The sequence below is a fragment of the Cervus canadensis genome, chromosome 24, assembly GCF_019320065.1.
Source record: "Cervus canadensis isolate Bull #8, Minnesota chromosome 24, ASM1932006v1, whole genome shotgun sequence".
Taxonomy (NCBI): domain Eukaryota; kingdom Metazoa; phylum Chordata; class Mammalia; order Artiodactyla; family Cervidae; genus Cervus; species Cervus canadensis.
The window spans coordinates 29,834,659-29,853,251 of record NC_057409.1 but is presented as its reverse complement, the minus strand read 5'-3'; the positions used below and the strand labels follow the sequence as shown (position 1 = coordinate 29,853,251).

Genomic DNA, 18,593 nt, shown 5'->3' with positions numbered 1-18,593 from the left:
TCCTAACTCCTGGTGGTGAATCTCTGTTACTATGTTTTTGTTTCCTTTTGTTTTTCGGTTCACTGATATGTCAGAGGCTGGGCCAAAATAGCCTCTTCATGAGAACATCACTGTAACTCTGCTTAAAATGGGTACTCCCCTTCCTATCCCGCTGCAGGCCAAAGTAATGTGATGACTCAAAGGCTTAAATAAAAAGAGGAATGGGCCAGCCCTTAGCCATGACTGCCCAAAGACAGCTTTCTGTTGGTAAGAAACTAATGCCACCATTTGATCAGAGTAAGTTGTGATGCTTTTAGAGGATCAGACAATGGATGAGACTTCCTGGGGAAGACAGAGAAGCCCACCAGTGACTATGCTATCATTCTGGATGAGATAACTTCATGAGGGCCGCATCCTCACCAGTGTACCAGGTCAGGAAGGCACATGTGTAATACATTGAGATCAGTAAGACCAAAAAAGAAAGAATACACCAATCAGAAAATAAAGACTTTATGAACATGTATGGGGTCTAAATTATCCCTTACAAATGTTTGTACTCATTCCGCAAGAAATCAGGTGGTTCACTTCTGTGTAACTTGCAGGGACCACCTCCAGGACTTCCGGGTCTGCTTGAGTGACCTCCTCCAGGCTGCCCCGTTTAGAACTCTCAGCATCACAGGGATAGCAGCTCTCTCAGAGTCTCCACACACCCATGCGCTATATCAACTCCAGCTGTGAACAGGAACAACACATTAAGAAAGAGAGCAGACCAAGTTCAGGGCATTGCTTCTCTGGGGAGGGGACCATAAGTGACAAGGGTTCTCCTCACTGGTGACATGCGCGGACTTGCACACTTAGTAACTATTTTAGGGGGGTTCCCCGGTGGCTCAGAAGTAAAGAACCTGCCAATGTAGGAGACATGTATTTGATCCCTGGATTGGGAAGATCCCTTGGAGAAGGAAATGGCAATCCACTCCAGAATTCTTGCCTGAGAAATTCCATGGACAGAGGAGCCTGGAGGGCTATAGTTCATGAGACTGCAAACAGTCGTACACGACTGAGCGACTAAACAGCAAACAAACAAGCTATTTCAGGAGCTAAATTCGAAGCATCTGTTTTTATTTCAATACTAAGAACTTCTCCACAAAAAGGCTGAAAGTTTTTACTGGACTGCTGTCATGTGAGGCTTAAAGGCAGGAAGTTCCCACACATGAAAGATGGATACAAAAGCCAACACCCTACCCAGCCTCCCAGGCATCCAGACATGGTGTGAGAAAGTCCAGAAATCCCCCAATGCTGATCAGTCTGTTTTGTTTACACTGAGTTCATTGAGAACATTTAAGAATGAGGCTTTTTAAATGCTGTTTTTATTTGTCATCCCACACAGACTGCGCACTGTATTGCTTATTTTGGTGGAGAGCAATTTTCAATTATGAAATTTTTGCTGCTAAAGGAATAGCCTTCCCAGCTCTTTTTCAGTCCTTCAATGAGAGGATTAAACTGAATGAACAATAAATTTAAAGAACCACAGAGCACAGGACTGTCTATTATGAAATTACTTATCTGATTACATTTATAATGGCAATAAATAATAATAGTGTTGAGAGCTGCTGGTGTGTTAGAAACTCAAACACATTAAGTCCACGATAAGCAGGCTTGGTGGCTGTATTTACAGCTCAGGCAAGTTTAAGGGTGACAAGACCTGGTAGACATTAAAAGTACTTACCAAGTCATCCACGTCCCCACCCTCCTCAAAGGCGGCCGCTGTGTCTGCATTTGCATTTTCTTTGGGGGCCAGAAACTGTGAACAGAAAGTCAGGCATGATACCACAAGGACAGCTTTGCCTCCTTTGATGGAGGAACACATGCAAATGGCCCCAAAGAAGCACCATCTTGATGTACGCCCCTTCCTTTGGTTCTGGATGAGAGGACCCATGTGAGGTTGTTGAACAGTCCACTAACTAGTCACGGAGAAAGTTCCTGTGAAGAGGGAGGTTGTGATGTGGCTCGCCAAGGCAGTGAGCATGTGGAGGGGCCTCCATCAGGCCCCGAAGACACCAGGTATTCCCACTTCTGCTTCCACAGCGGGTATATGGGCTCATTAGGGTTAAGAAAAGAACCAAACATCCCAAACCAGTATGACTCAGTCTCTCTTTTTTTTTAAACAAAAGCAAACTTTACTGAGGTGTAATTGGCATACAATAAATCTCAGTCTCTTTTGAAGGGAGCACTAAGGATCAAGTGTTTGGACTTAAAAGATTATAAGCATCTACTCAATTCCACTGAGGACAAAAGAGGTAAAAGGAAGGACTTCTTCTAGGAGATGTGAAACACAAAAATGGGTGGGTTTGTTCTATTCTTTTTCTGGCAATCTTTAAATGTGTGTTAGAAATTGTTTGAAAACAGGAAGGTGGGTGAGAAAACTTCCAGTGTACGCTTCTGCTTAGCATCAGTATTCTAGACCTGGAACTTCTAAAGGCAGATATGCAGAAAGGCAAAGGGCCCTGAACTGAAGTTTGCAAGGATGGAGGAAGGCAACTCAGATTTTCAAAGGGGAGTGAGTGTCCATGAAGACTATCTGAACATTCCTGCCTTCCAAAGACAGCAGTGGGGACTCTTGTCATTCAAGGCGTGTGATAACTGTATCGAAGACCTAGGTTCTATTAATCTCTTGTCCATCCTAACACCAGAGCTGATCTTCTCGTAGGATAAGTACGGTGGCAGAGACCAGCCTGTAGGAGGGAGGGTTTTTAAAAGGGGAGGTGGAAGTGTGGCAGGCCTCTCCCAGTTAGCATCCCTCAGGGTCAGTGTGCATGGAGCTGGCGGGCGGTAAACAAGCCTTCCAGCCCACTTCACTCCTGTGGCAGCTCCACCCAAGAGGGAAAGGTGTGTTCATGTGTACACTTTCTCAACAAGAAAACAGGGCAAGAACTGCTTTCCCTGTATTTTCTGTAATTTTTATGGTACCATGGACACAATCAAGGCCTCTGAAACCTAAGAATCATATATAAATTAAAATATGTCTCCTCACAGATGTACAGAACAGACTTTTGGACTCTGTGGGAGAAGGCGAGAGTGGGATGTTTTGAGAGAACAGCATCAAAACATGTATATTATCAAGGGTGAAACACATAACCAGCCCAGGTTGGATGGATGAGACAAGTGCTCAGGGCTGGTGCACTGGGAAGACCCAGAGGGATGGGGTGGGGAGGGAGGTGGGAGGGGGGATCGGGATGGGGAATACATGTAAATCCATGGCTGATTCATGTCAATGTATGGCAAAAACCACTACAATACTGTAAAGTGATTAGCCTCCAACTAATAAAAATAAATGGGAAAAAAAAAAATGTCTCCTTATACCACAGACTAAAGTTACAACTAAAATACAAGGCTGTGTACAAGTCTAAGGAAGCAAGCGCTGTGTGTCCTTTCATTCCTTGTGTGCCGAAACTTACTGGCGTGGCTAAGAAGGGCAAGAGGAAGGCTGCTCGTGCAGAACCGGGCGAGGCCGCGTCAGCACCTGGATGTGGCTATGACAGTCTGTTTCTGACTCATTCTCCCTCCTGGACTTTTTCCCCCTCAGTCAAAACCACCTCATCAATCATTGACTTCAATTCTGATTGAGAGATTAAGGAGTTCACCTTTCTCTAAGGACATGTATACATCTTTCTGTAGCCTTTTGCTGACTCTGAACTGGATCGTGGTCGGTACTGGAAATCTATCCGTGGTTTAGGAGACAGAAGATGCTAGCAGTGGAGGCACAGCCTGAACACAACAGAATTGATCCATATCATCAATTCTACTTATTCATTCAGGTTGATTATTAATAAAGATACTCTATGTGGCACATAGAGATGAATGAGTCAGCAATCCACACGTGCATCTGCATGTAGGTTACATCTAAAGGTCAGACTCTGCTCCTGGATTCCCAAATTAATTTTTATTTATGATTCTAATTATTATCAACATTAAAAACGATTTTTATTTTGTTCCTCTCCTACTATCATTAACCCCCAGGTGATTTTCCCTACAACAAGAATATCAGCCTAAAGGATAAAGACATATCGAGTTGATGAGAAAAGAATAAAAAAGTAAAAAAAAAAATAAAATAAAATAAAAAAGTAGAGCTGTGTCTTACCAGAAGCCTCTGGGGACTACAAGTGACTGGTACCTTCAAACACAAACTCTGTGTGGTCTTAATCGTTTTATAGTCCGTTATATCTTGTATTACCCCCTTAGAAACCTGACCCATAGTAGGTACGCACTGATGAATCTTGGAGAAGGAAATGGCAACCCACTCCAGTATTCTTGCCTGGAGAATCCCATGGGCAGAGGAGCCTGGCTAGCTACAGTCCATGGGGTTGCAAGAATCGGACATAGTGACTAAACCACTGATGAATCTAGAAAATTCCTAATGCTTTTTGGCACACAATCTCTGGAAGCTCCAATTCCCATTCCCAAACCACCTGCAAAGCCCCTTTCACACTGCAATTAAGGATAAATTCAGATAGGACTGTCTGCACCATATGACCATAGTACATACCTTTAAACATAAAGGGCACGTTTCTGAGATGAGGCCGAATTCCAGGAAGAAAGGAACGGCAGCAAATAAACTCTCCTTTCCATCAAGTGCTAAACATCTGGAGCTGATTTCCTGACAGATCTGCTTTACACTTCTGCTTAAGCAAATTACAGCTAAGAGCAGGCTGCCATCCATTATCCTTCCCACAGCCCCAGGCGAAGCTGATCTCTTATCACTCCTCACCATCAGAGTTTTTAACTACAAGTAATTTCCAGGCTGTGCATGACAGGGAAGCTAGAGATAAGCAGAGACTGGCTTGTTTTCTCAATAAAAGCAACAGATTCTCTGAATGCAGCCAAAAAGGGCACGAGTCAACACCTGACTTTTCTTATGTTCTTTCTCTCTGCAATATGCTGAAAAAAGAGGATAAATAGAAAAAGAAAAAAAAAAAATAAAACAGTTGTGTGACACAGTCCTCCATCCTCAAGCCACCATCATGTACTTGGGGTTACCAAGAAAGAACCTTCTTACTTAGAGATCTTTATGAGATGGATAAACCACTACTTCTCAGGTACACTGAAATACAATCCTGGCCACAAGCAGAGAAACTGCATCTATCACTTCTATACAGAAGCTTGCAGCCCTATTCCTCCATTAAGACTAAAAACTAAAGATCAGCTTGTCCTAAGGCCCTTGCTGCTGCTGCTGCTGCTGCTAAGTCGCTTCAGTCGTGTCTGACTCTGTGTGACCCCATAGACGGCAGCCCACCAGGCTCCGCCATCCCTGGGATTCTCCAGGCAAGAACACTGGAGTGGGTTGCCATTTCCTTCTCCAGTGCATGAAAGTGAAAAGTGAAAGTGAAGTCACTCAGTCGTGTACAACTCTTCTCGACCCCCTTAGCAATCCCCAAATTGAAAACATATGGTTTCTACCAGGTTGATTCCAACACCAAGGTCTAAACATACAATAGCATCATGAAGAATGAAAACCTGTTTGCATGTATTTTGTTTAAAATGACACACACTTAGGTTTCATTAATGCTATTTTCATGCTTTATAGGGAATACAGTTCAGCAGAGAAATCTGCAAACCAGTGTGGGGAAAAAGAACCATATAATCGAGGCACTGTACATTTCCCAGTAACCCTGGGTAAGCCACTTGACCTTTCTATAACTAGCTCTCCTCAAAAATAAAATGGGAATACTACTACTGACCCCATTTAACTCTTGAGGTTGCACTGCTTCTCAGACGAAATAAAATATACAAAAAATGCCTCGTGGTATTGTAGATTTTAGGTTCCAATTCCTAGGAATACAACCAATATATGTTTACCAAATGACAGGCACAAGAATACCCGTAGCATTTTTATTCCCAATTGCCAATGTTTAGAAACAACCAGTGTCCATCATTAGGAGAATGGATGAAAAAATTGTGGTATAACCACAAAAGAGAATACTACATAGCTGTAATAAGAATGAGCAACTTTAACATCATGGATGAGTCATAAAAGGCATGATTCCAATTATACGAAGGTTGAGCTAGGCAAAACTACTCTCAAGTGACAGATGTCAGAATACTGGGTAGGGTATCAGGGAGCCTTCTGAGGTTTTGGAAATGCTCTGTATTTTGCTCTGGGTGGTGGGCACCCAGATATATGACTATGTAAGAATTGACCAGTGTTCACGTTTAAGATTTGTGCTTTTACTGTATGTTCTAGCTCAATAAAAAATTTAAAATCATATCTTAAAAATATCAAACTCTAAACAAATATAAAGTAACAATGTGATATTTTAATTACTGCTTTTCTTGTACTAACATATAGAACTTCACTAGGGATTTAAGGCAGAAAAGGAAGAAAAGAACAAAGGAAAATGTCATGGGGTCCAACAGGGGCCAGCAGTCAGAGACAACTGTTCTCCAAAAACGATTCTTAATTCTAATCTTATAATCTTTCACAATGTTTGGGGGATCTTTTTTGAAAGAGGGAGTGTGAGAATCTTTTATGTACACTGGTGGCTGGTGGCATTCTATGGTGGAGGCATGAAAACGCATGGACTATGGTTGAGTCAAGGGTCTGGACTCTAACCAGTTTTGCTGGCCATGAACTTGTGAGACACTGAGGAAGTCAACCTCACCTCTCTAGACTGCCTCTGGAAAATGACCAGATCACTAAGCTTTGAGCATCCATGATGCTAGGCTGGAAAAATCAATAAATGTCAACACCAATAAAGGAGGCTAGGTTAGGCAGCTATAAGGAAAGCTATAAGGAAACAAGTGCTAAAATGATGCCTTTTCCCCCATAGACTTTGTATCAAATGATTACTTAGGCAAATCTCAGCCTTGGTATCCTGTGAGAAACAATATTCCAAAGCCACGGGAATAAATTCTCTTTCCTCTCTGAGCTCTTAATATGGAGTAAAAAGAATGGAGGGCTGGAGCTCAGTCCTACCACTGGATTCCTGGCCAGTGACACTACGAGATTGTAAGCACATCATTTGATGTCTCAGCCACAAGTTTCTTCACGTGTAAATGAAAAAAGGAGTTTGGACCAGATCAGTATTTTTCAGGTTCTGTTCCCTGAGGGCTCTTCCAAGTCCTCAGGGCATGGGTAACCCCCAAATTTCCACTCCCACTGTCCATCAAGGGAGAGGTGTCACCCCTTCTCTGTTTTATGTATCAGGCTTCCTTGCAAGCTTTCAGTTTTAAAAATAAAAACTCAGCTAGATCATCATTAGGATTCCTTCCAGCTGAATAAAATTCTATACAACTTAAGCCAGTATCCTCTGCCTTAGTTAAGGATCTGACTTGTTTAAATCCTTTCAGCCCAGGGCTTCTCATCATTCTTGGTTGTGAGGGTATCTACCTACTAGGAGTCAGTCGCATGCCCCCTGCTGTAACCACCTGGAATGTCTGTGGACAATGCCAATATCTCCTGGGGAATAAAATCACTCCTGGCTGAGAACTACTCTTTCAACCCTAACACAGGTTAGTAGGAAAAAATTTTTTAAAATTTTGTTTTATAAAGACGACAAACTTTGAATGAAGAATCAGCCTTTCCTGACCTTTTATAAGTCCAGGTCTCATGGACCATGGTTCCTGGTCCTGGACTGTGATGCTCCTGGAGTGTGGCAGGATCAACAGGCACGACTCCCACCCACCACAGAGCCAAGCCCTGCGAGTGAGACGACAGACAGAGGGGGCACAGGCGCTGCAGAGTCCTCCCGACGTTGTCGCAGATGGCAAGACTCCATCTTTTTATGGCTGAGCAGTATTCCACTGCGGAGAAGGCGATGGCACCCCACTCCAGTGCTCTTGCCTGGAAAATCCCATGGACGGAGGAGCCTGGTAGGCTGCGGTCCATGGGGCTGCTGAGAGTCGGACTCGACTGAGTGACTTCACTTTCACTTTCCACTTGCATGCATTGGAGAAGGAAATGGCAACCCACTCCAGTGTTCTTGCCTGGAAAATCCCAGGGACGGAGGAGCCCGGTGGGCTGCCGTCTATGGGGTCGCACAGAGTCGGACACGACTGCAGTGACTTAGCAGCAGCAGCAGCAGCAGTATCCCACTGTGTATGTACACCACATCTTCTTTACTCACTCATCATCAATGGACACTTAGGTGTTTTTTTTTCCCCCCGTATCTTTGTTATTGTAAATAATGCTGCGGTGAACACTGAGGTGTATATATGTTTTTGAAATATGGTCCTTGAGAAGATTATGCTAAGTGAAATAAGTCAGATGAAGAAAGATAAACACTGTATAATTTCACTCATATGTGGAATATAAAACAAAACCAGAACAACTGAACAAACCAAATGAACCAAAAACAAACCCACAGATACAGAGAATAGACTAGTAGTTACCAGAAGGGAAGGCATGAGGGGAGGGTAAAATGGGTAAAGAGGGTCAACTGTATGGGGATGAATGGAAACTAAACTTTTGGTGGTGAGCACGTAGTGTATACAGAAGTTGAAATACAATGTTGTACACAGAAACTTACTAACGGTATAAAGCAACATTAACTCAATAAAAATAAACAAAATAAAACTGGAGGAAAAAAAAATATATACAAACATCAAACATTAATGGCATGTCTAACTACCAGAAAACAGAAAAAGTGAAAGAATTCACAAATGGAAAACAGGGGTTATATTTATATCTAGGCTTCAAAATGTAACAGAGGTATCAGTTATTGAAAGGAAAAGTGACTGTCTAAGCTTATGTCATGAGAGAACTTTCTATTTCTACAGCAAGAATGACTTACCTATATTCTCAAAGGATCATAAAATCCACACATTTCTAGAATATACTAGAGGGAAACAGCTGTCCTTAAGATGAGCAAGTGTAAAGTCATGATTTAATTTTCATGTAAAATGGGCATCCCTGAATAATATTTCCTTTCAAATCATCAAAATTTAACAGCGATAATGTGACAGTGTGCCAACTTTAAATAACTTATGGTCAATATCTTGAAAGAATTTTAACAGACTATGAAGATTGTTCTTCAATGTCTGATTACAGCCAAGTTTCTATAATTGATTCTTTGGGAAGTGACCAAACACAACAGCTGCTTTGAAGAAAATGTAAATGAGTATTTTACTGTGTGGTCAAAACTGATTATACTTCCATAACTTGGCTAAGATAAAAAGCTGAAGCATGTCTCTCCTATTAAAACTACAAGGAATCAACTTCCTTGAGCCAGAATTGTACTAATTCTCCCCATTATCATCCATGTGTACCTTTTCCCTTGCACAATTCTCTCCAAAAATCAACAGGTGCCATTTAAAAATTTTTTTAACATAGAGGACTAAGTTTTCATTCTGGAAAAAAATTTTAAAAAAAGGGCTCCTGTGATACTGAAGCAGACACAAAAGCATAATCTTACAGGTCAGATATGACAGAGTGTGTGCCGAGAGTCAGTCACAACAGCAAGCTTCATTCACTCTGCTATGTTGACCGTGTTCTCTCTCTCTTTAAACATGGTGATGTTTTCGGAGTTGTCTTAAATTGCAACCAACTGAAATCATTTCTGTTGATATTAGACACCCACCCATATCTAGTCTTCACTGAAATTCCTCTTTGCAGCTTCCTTACCAGACATTAAAATTACTGACGGTTATGCTCTGTGCTCTTAAATTCCAAAGGTGATATTGCATTTGCAACAAAGACTAAGGCTCAGACACTTGCAGGAAGCACATTATCCTTCGCTTTCTTCCTTTTCTCGTATTATGGCCTCACGCAACTGTGACACCTTCAGTTAAGAGGTAATGCTGGGGGAAAAAGACTGCCTTTTCAGGTCAGGGCTTTCGGCTTCCTCCCAAAACTGTAACATGTACTCAACTCTCAACTGGATAATAGATTTTTTTGAATGCAATAATGATTAAAATTAAACTATCTGCCTTATTTTACCTGTTTACCAAAAACTGATTGATAAGCCTTCACTCTACATGGTTTTATGTGTCAACTTCACTATGCTATGGTGCCCAGCTGTCATGGCAAACACTAGATGTTGCTGTGAAGGTATTTTATGAATGTGACTAACATTTGCAATCAGCTGACTAAGTAAAGAAGGTTACCCTCAATAATGCTGGTAAGCCTCATCCAATCAGCTGAAGGAATTATGCCCCTGGAATGTAATACAGAAATCCTGCCTTAATTTCCAGCTTGCTGGCCTGCTCTATAAATGCCAGATTTGCCAGCCCCCACAATTGTGTAAGCCAGTTCCTTAAAATGAATCAATCCCCACTCCACACCCTCCCCACACACAGTGTTGGTTCTCTCTGCAGAGCCCTGAATGACGCACCCTAGTTCAAGGGGGAAGTATTATCATGCCACTGTATAAAGTAACCAATAGAAATAGAACCAGTGACAGGGCACTCGGAAGCCCACAGTACTCAGTCTTGACCGTGGCAGCAGTGGGTACAGACATCACAGAACCTTCTCTGAGACAACAGTTAGCATCTTAAAGAATGCTTCTTAAATCCTGAGATCTTACTTCCTGAGAGCAGGGGCCATATCTGTTCTTTAACAAAATGCTTTTGCCAGGCAGAGGGCTTAACAAAAAGTCTTGTATATTCTCATTTCTTTGCCAAACAATATCATGGTTTTTGCCAAATGTATTTTCTGAACTGAAAATTGAAGAGTTTTAAACTTTGGCCTGAGTTTAGCCCATAGATGAACATCTCTGACCTTGTTTCCGCCATTCCCTTAGATTCCTGTTCATCAGTCCCTGACCAAGCTCTCTCTTAGTTGGGCAGTTACTTTTTGAGTCTCCGTTGCTTCCTCCTGCTACCCTGTAAGCAAATGAGTCTCTAGAGGATAGGGGCGCTGTTTTACCCTTCAGTACAGTGCCCGGCACACAGCAGAGGCTTAGCACACAGCCGACAGCGGCCACGTGCTGTGCCAGCAAGGCTGGGGCAGCCACTGACTGTAAACAACACTGCATGTTATGAACCACATACTTTTGAGCTACTCAACTTAATTTCATTGAAATTTCATCACAAATCTGCAGTATAATGAAGAAGAACTGAGCTAAATAGCTGTATGTTTTTGACTCACAACTGAATCAGATGTGATGCTCATTCTCCACATAGGAAGACACCAAGTATGTTGACCATTTGCATCAATATGAAGTCCATGGGGCCTGCATGCCCGGGGTGTGTTACTATGAAGACCTGGATGTGCCTTATGTTGGAACACTAGTGTTGTTATACCTTGCTGCACCTTACAACTACCTGAGGGGCCTTAAAAACTCAAAACCACATTCCAAATGCATTTCAGACCCATTTTAGGGGAGAGTAAGGGGTCATCTATATATACATATATTTATATATATATATTTCTTTTTTTGTTGTTAAAAATTAACTCCCTGGTGACTAATGTGTAGCCTGGGTGGGGATCACTGGGCTGATGGATTTCCTAGCCTTAACCAGGGTCTACTATGGATCACAAACTCTAGAGGTACTGAAGTGCAATTGTAGGTGAGTTCTAGAAACATTATCGTAGCTTATGGCAAACTGAGTGAGATTACAATTTCTCCTATGAGGATGCTGCAGCTGAAGCAATTTGCCTGTTGGTTGAGTAAAGAATGGTACAGTAATTTAATTTAGTTACCCCTAGAATTTTACTTCTTCAAGGAAGAATGAGCACCAAGAAAATAATCTCCCTTGCAATAATTCATCTAAAGACAGGGAGCTACCCCACAATACCTTTTTGGCTTCCTCAGCAGTGACAGAGCTTCCAGGGGCTTCATCTTTGGTGATCAGAGTAACTCCATCTATAAAGTAATTCACAGAGGAAAATGCAAGCACAGAGACTCAAGCCCAATCCCACCTTCCTTTCCACCACCTCCTCCCAGCTTTGCATGGGAGATTTTTGGAATTATTAATATAAAGGTGCTCTTCTCTATAGGAAATATAAAGCTTTATGAAAGGCGCTGAACTCACATCGTTTTTTCCATCCTCCATCACCCTTTCTCCCATGTTTGCTTATAGAAAATGAAGGCCACATCACAAATGCTACCTGCTGTGTGAAGTCTTTCTTGATTGAATCTCTCCCTTAGAACTCTCAGATCACTTTGTTTATCCCTTTGAAATAGCTCTCACCATACTGTATCCTGTATGACTGTAAATATTTTATCCCTCCTAACAGATTATACTTTCTCTAGGGCAGGGATTACATTTTATTCATCCTTATATTTCCCTCAGTGTAATTCATAGCAGGAGCTCAGTAAATAAATGCAAATTGAGTAACGATGCTTTTGTCCAAACCCATTAGGTACCAGATACGGGAATCTGCAGACTTTCTGACTTCTAGCAGTGTGACCAGCTATTGATGGAATTGAAGAAAGCTAAGGTCCAAAGGAAAAATGCTCTTACAAAGATCTTGTCTATCATTTAGCCCAGAGTGTTGAGCTGAGCTCAGTGAGAGCAAATCAAGGATGGAAAATCTACCCTTTAGTTTTCTCTTCTTCTTAAGATTTTCTTCTGTCTCAAATGGTTGATGCACGAAACACTCTCAGAAAAGCACATGCATTTAACATCCATTTGTACCTAGAAATGGTACAGGTCATGTGCATTCTCTCAACAGGATATATATATGTATCTTGTGTATGTCCTGCAAACTTCTTTTAAGCAAGCAATATACTGGAGGCATTCAATAGCTACCAAAACCAATCTCTTTCATCTACTAGGTCGACAGCAGAGACACAAAAGTGATTTGAGTAAGCCCCATTCACCACCTATTCTAATTGCTTTTGCTCCCCAGTGTAGAAGTTAAAGGGCTGAAAAATTAACTGTCAGGGAAACGGTTGTCTGTGTGATGAAAAACTGCCTGTTAGAAGCTGGAGAGATAGGCGTGTGACTCCTTTTTTACAGAGTTTGCACAGAAGGACAGGTTGAAACTAATTTGGGGGCTCTACTTCAAGTAAGAAGTTTTGTACTTTGCAACATCATTGTTTTCATAATAGGTACTTTTAACAGGTAATATCTTGTGTTTTGGTTCTGAAAGAAAATCAAGGCATGTTAAAGGAAATGGGCAAATGGCATGATAGAAATCAAACAACAAGCCGAAAAGTGAAAGAATGTTTGTTGCCCTCTTCCTATGTTTAATTTGCATTGGTCATTATGAATAAGTGAGTGGCTTTGATGCATGAAGATGCTGGTTGGCTAATATAAAATGCCCAAGAACATGGCAATGAAAGATGGAGGAGGGCAAAATGTGGGGGAGATTAATGAAAGTGCTATGGATCCAGCAGAACTTACAGGTCTAAGAATCTGAGACAGGGATCAATGAATGCCTATACAGCTTCTTTGGTCATCAAACAGAAAGCACAGTCATGAAAGGGCCACACTACACAAAGAGTTTAAGATGGGACTTATATGTTTACTTATTATTTATCACTTTGTATTTCTGCTTATTAATCAAGATTTTTAGTTTACCAAATACTGAGCATTTCCCAAATCCACATGGAAAAATCCACATGGGAAGTCATCAGGTCCTCACATAACACATCACACAATATAATTTATATTTAGAATTTATACTTGAAAATATAGCATAACTATATGGAGAAAAAGACAAATCACACCTTACCATGGACGACAATTTCCCAGAAATGATTTAATTGTTTCATTTCCACTTTCTCTCGAAGGGCTTTCAGGAAATTGTTAAAGCGCTGCTCTTCTGAAAACTGTGGGAGCATGTGGGGGTAGGGAAGGTGGCAGGTCAGAGCTCATACAGAAACATAATTCACCCCCAAACTGTTTTATATACATATATACACAAAGCCACCATATTTATTAAAAACACATAAAATGTTCTTCTTTGGTAAATTCGGCTTCGTTTGCTGGAAGTTGTAAATCCTTCCATCTGTTGAAGGCACAGAACTTTCCATAGCCACCCAGGTATTTTCGTGGCCTGGTACTTTGTTCTTTTAAGTTTTAATATAGACAAATTCAAACAGAGCAATTTAGTGGGTGCTGTGTGCCCATCACCCTTGTAACATCTATACCCTCACTTTCTCCCATGACTCTTGGGTTGTTTTGAAGCAAATTTCAACCATATTAGCTCATCTATAAATATGCATTATCTAAAATATAGACTTAAAAAATTCACAAAAAACTAATAATAAGAGTAATAACCAGTCAGTATTCACATATTCCCAACTTTCTTTTTATATTTTTAGTTTAAAAAAGGTCATTAAGATTGACTGATATGTCTCTAAAGCCTCTTTGGCTCCTCTTCCACCTTCTTCTCTCTCTCTTTTGGAATCCAATGACCTGGTAATTTAAAGGACACGTGCTGGCCACAGTGCACAGAGTGTTATCAGACACTCCATCCGGGCAGAGGGGATGCATGCACTAAAAACCATTTCCACTACCTTTTCAGCTAAGCAAATCTTTCTCCACCTGAATGAGTCATCCTTAGTCTGATACTGACTCTATTTGGCCAAAATTCTGATATTTATCTGTAGGGCATTTGGTTTATCTACTTCTGACTCTTTCATCCCATTCTAATTTTAACAATATTTTTATTTTCTTATCACTCTTTGTAACTACCTAAACAATTCAAGAAGTAATTTGGTCATTCACTCAATCCTCTCAATAATTATGTAACTGTATTTTCTCCATCCATTTCCCTAAAATAGCCAAATAGAATCGAACAGAAGAGAAATTTGGTTGGCTCACTAAGTAGAAATCATAAAGCCAGGGCTATAGTGTAATAAAAAGCTAACTCCGAGGGATACAACATCCCAGTCACCCACCCATCTTTATTCTTCCTCAGAAATGACAGCAACAGTAACATGAGCTAGTCATTTCTACTCCTCTTGGCACATGTTGCTCTTCACAGTAAGGATGATTATTTTCAAAGCCCAGGCTTATCTGTGGGGTGCTGTATGTCTCTCCACTGTGATGGTGGCCAAATGTTTAGGAAGAGGACACAGGATAGAGTTACCTGAATGGCTTCTTCCCTGAAGGCTTTGATGCAGTCCATGCTCTTCATGAAATACAGTGTTTCGTTAGTATCCAAAAACTGCTCGATGTGATTTATTAGCTGGTGACTTGCTAGAACATAAGACAATAAATTTATTTTCCTTGATCTGAGTGATGCTTGTTAGAGAGAATGGATGCTCCTGTGTGCCTGTAAGTAGTGTGTTTTTAATGGATCAAGAGCCTCCCTGGTGGTCTGTTTGCACAAAAGCCATTCCTCTTTTAAGAGGGTGGATGGGAAGGAAAGATGAGATGCAGAATGCGGATTTCAAAAGCCTACATTTAAAAGGCTTGGATATACTTACATTTGTCAAGAAACAAAATTTCTTAAGTGCTTAGAATTATAGCTAAATGTTCCTTTTGGAATTTCAAACATTTAGCTGTTATTGCTTTTTATTTACCCCCCAAAATTGAGGGGCCATTTGGGTATTTCAAAACTGCATTTCCTGATAATGTCATCGAAAATAGATCTTCTATTTCCTCCCCTAATTCCACTCAGGATAAATGTCAAATAGTGTCAGACAAAGAAAAATAATCAGCCAGGGACACTCCACCCTCTTCTAATCACAGGTCACATTAGAAAAGACCAGCTCTCAACTTAATTTGGTAATATCCCCATAGAATGGAAAATCATTGCTACTTATCCTCTGCCCGTAGCTGAATCTTAAGAGTCTCTAAGGTACTCAGCACTCTACAAAGCCATGGATACTTAACAAACGATAATGGTCAGCAAGCAACGTCATAAGTAGTACAGAAAGAGGAAATGCATTAATAACGTTACGGTTTCCAAGGTGGGCTGCAATTTGAGACTGCCTCATAAACAAAACATTCTTCATTTAAAAAAAAGCAGAGGAAATTAAAACATAAAGTCATCAGGGAACTTAAAGTGGTTAAGCAGGTCAAAACAGACCCTTAAGATCTGTGTGGAAGAACAAACCAAGGAGACGTGCACAGGTCATGACCTAAAGGCTCATTCTTACTTGCTCCCTGAAACTGCTCACCAGCTGGCTGTTCAGCAATTTGTGCTGATGGTCAAGACATTCTAAGAGTGCACGTCTGCCATTGCTGTGGCCTCACCTGAGCTTTCCCATAGCTATGAATGTGCGCCTGCAGTACTAATGAAAATACTTTCAAGGCTTCCCTCTAAAGGCTAACGGCCACTAGCTGAATCACAGTGACTGGAGCACTGCTCAATACCTTACGAAAAGACATGAAATGTGGTGCCATCAACTTATTTGCTAAGGATCCTGTAGCATGTGGAAAGGATTAAAAAACTGCATGAAGTATTTCCTAATATAACAACTTTGCAGCAAGTGAAAACATCCTGGTAACCATTTCATCTTTTCTACCAACTAGGAGATTATGATCTCCATAACCAACTTGAGGTATTATAGAAACACTTTTCTGAAATTTCAGAAATCTTTACCTGTGTATCCTACAGCAGTGAATTAACATCCAACTATGATTCAAAGCAGAGAAGGAATGTTTGGATAGGACTTTTTAAACAAAGTTTTAAATAATACAACCCTGATCAGTAAGCAGAGCAGAAAACTATCAACAAGAAGCTGAAACCAACAGAAGCTCTCTCCCTCTTTTAGCCTGGAAAGGTAAAGTAAGAGAAATGTTTGATATTTTCATTCAAGCAGCCTGCTTTCTCAGATAGTCTGATATCAAGTTCACTTGGCATTTCTTATCTGGGCACAAATTAGAATTTTTAAAGGCCAAGGGCAATAATCCCAGAGACGTCACGTTTCTCATTTCTTTTGAAATGTGAATGAGGAAATCTCTGCAAGTTATAATGTAAAGCTATAATATTTCTCTTTGCTTGATACAGTGATTATTTTAATTTAGCCTAGTACATACTTGGAAAGAAAGTTATGACCAACCTAGACAGCATATTAAAAAGCAGAGACAATACTTTGCCAACAAATGTCTGTCTAATCAAGGCTATGGTTTTTCCAGTAGTCATGTATGGATATGAGAGTTGGACTATAAAGAAAGCTGAGCACCAAAGAATTGATGCTTTTGAACTGTGTTGTTGGAGAAGACTCCTGAGAGTCCCTTGGAGTGCAAGGAGATCCAACCAGTCTGTCCTAAAGGAGATCAGTCCTGGGTGTTCATTGGAAGGGCTGATTTTGAAGCTGAAACTCCAATACTTTGGCCACCTGGTGCGAAGAGCTGACTCATTTGAAAAGACCCTGATGCTGGGAAAGATTGAGGGCGGGAGGAGAAGGGGACGACAGAGGATGGATGGTTGGATGGCATCACTGACCCAATGGACATGGGTTTGGGTGGACCCTGGGAGTTGGTGATGGACAGGGAGGCCTGGCGTGCTGCGGTTCATGGGGTCGCAAAGAGTTGGACATGACTGAGTGAGTGAACTGAACTGAGTACATATTTACTGTGTAACTGTGACATATAAGATGCTATGCTATGTTCTAAAGGAGGCATGATTAAGTTGAAGATAAGATCCTTGCCCTTGGGGAGTTTCCACGCTAATAGAGAATATAACACATATACATAAAAATAGTAACAGGAGGTAAACATGAAGAGCGCTGAGTGGTACAGAAATATATCAACTAATCTGAATTTTACTGAATCACTCTTTGGTGATTATAAGAAAGCTTTGTGAATTAACATGGCTGTTTTGCTGGGCAATGAATGAAAAATAGAAGTTGGCTATCAGACAGCAAAAAAACAGAATGAGCAAAAGTATAAAGCAGAGAGGTGAGAAAGCACGGGGTGTATGTGGAGAAAAGCACTCGGTCCAGCACATCGAGCCCATGGCCAGGAGTAGTGAAGAAAAAGGAGGAGAGGCAGGAGGGAAGGGTGTCCCAAGGAGAATGAACAGTGTGCGTGAGGAGCTGGGGCAGGACAGAGAAAGTGCAGGAAAAAAGGGTTCAAGACCAAGCCTATAAGGAACCTCAGGACTCAGAGGCTGTACAGAGGAAAGGCTACTGACAAAGGAGGCCAAGAAGGGGTGGTCAGGGAGGCAGGAGAGAGTCAGGAGGGTATGGCACCACAGACACTAAGAGAAGAAATTATCTGAAGAGGAGAATTGTCTACTGTGTTATAAAGTGTTACATAAATAATATTACACATTATTGTTACATAAATTCTGCAAGGAAGAGAGTGCAATGAGCACAGAAGATAAAGGACTCTAAAACATAGGGTGTCCTTGGGCCCGGGAGCCCATGAAACAACTAGACAGTGCTGAATTGCTCTGCAAAAAACAATCTCTGTACCCATCTTTATCTTGAATTTTGATGGCACGCACGTGCGCACGCGCACACACACACACACACAACTGCCACCTTATAGAAAAAAATATTCAAAAGAAGCTAAAATAAAGCCAATGCGAAAGCCAATAATCCACTTGCAATAATGATATGGATAAGAAAGAATACAAAGAAAAGGAAGTAGCAGTCTCAATACTCAGTTTCCATTTAAGAATGACATCCTTATGTATCTGTGGGCCCATCTGGATTTAGTTTTCTTATTTACATGTTAGACTGTTCTGTCCTTTTCCCCAGAAGGTTCAGAACGCAGGTAGATAAACATACCCAAACTTCAGATAAACCCAATGAATACACAGAATCACT

General features: G+C 41.1%; 1 protein-coding gene across 2 annotated transcripts in view; it reads right to left on the bottom strand.

The window, feature by feature from the left end:
• Nucleotides 1–475: 475 nt before the first annotated feature.
• Nucleotides 476–18,593, bottom strand: part of XRCC5 (X-ray repair cross complementing 5) — an 80,658-nt gene continuing 62,540 nt past the window's right edge. Inside the window, exons 17-21 of one of the 2 annotated variants that reach the window (XM_043445087.1) lie at nt 14,957–15,066; nt 13,595–13,691; nt 11,710–11,777; nt 1,706–1,780; nt 476–711 (exon numbers count right to left, since the gene is read on the bottom strand). In XM_043445087.1, coding sequence (XP_043301022.1) covers nt 697–711; nt 1,706–1,780; nt 11,710–11,777; nt 13,595–13,691; nt 14,957–15,066 — 365 coding nt within the window. In that variant the 3' untranslated portion in view covers nt 476–696. The remainder of the gene's footprint in view (nt 712–1,705; nt 1,781–11,709; nt 11,778–13,594; nt 13,692–14,956; nt 15,067–18,593) is intronic. The other variant, XM_043445088.1, reaches the window with a different exon arrangement.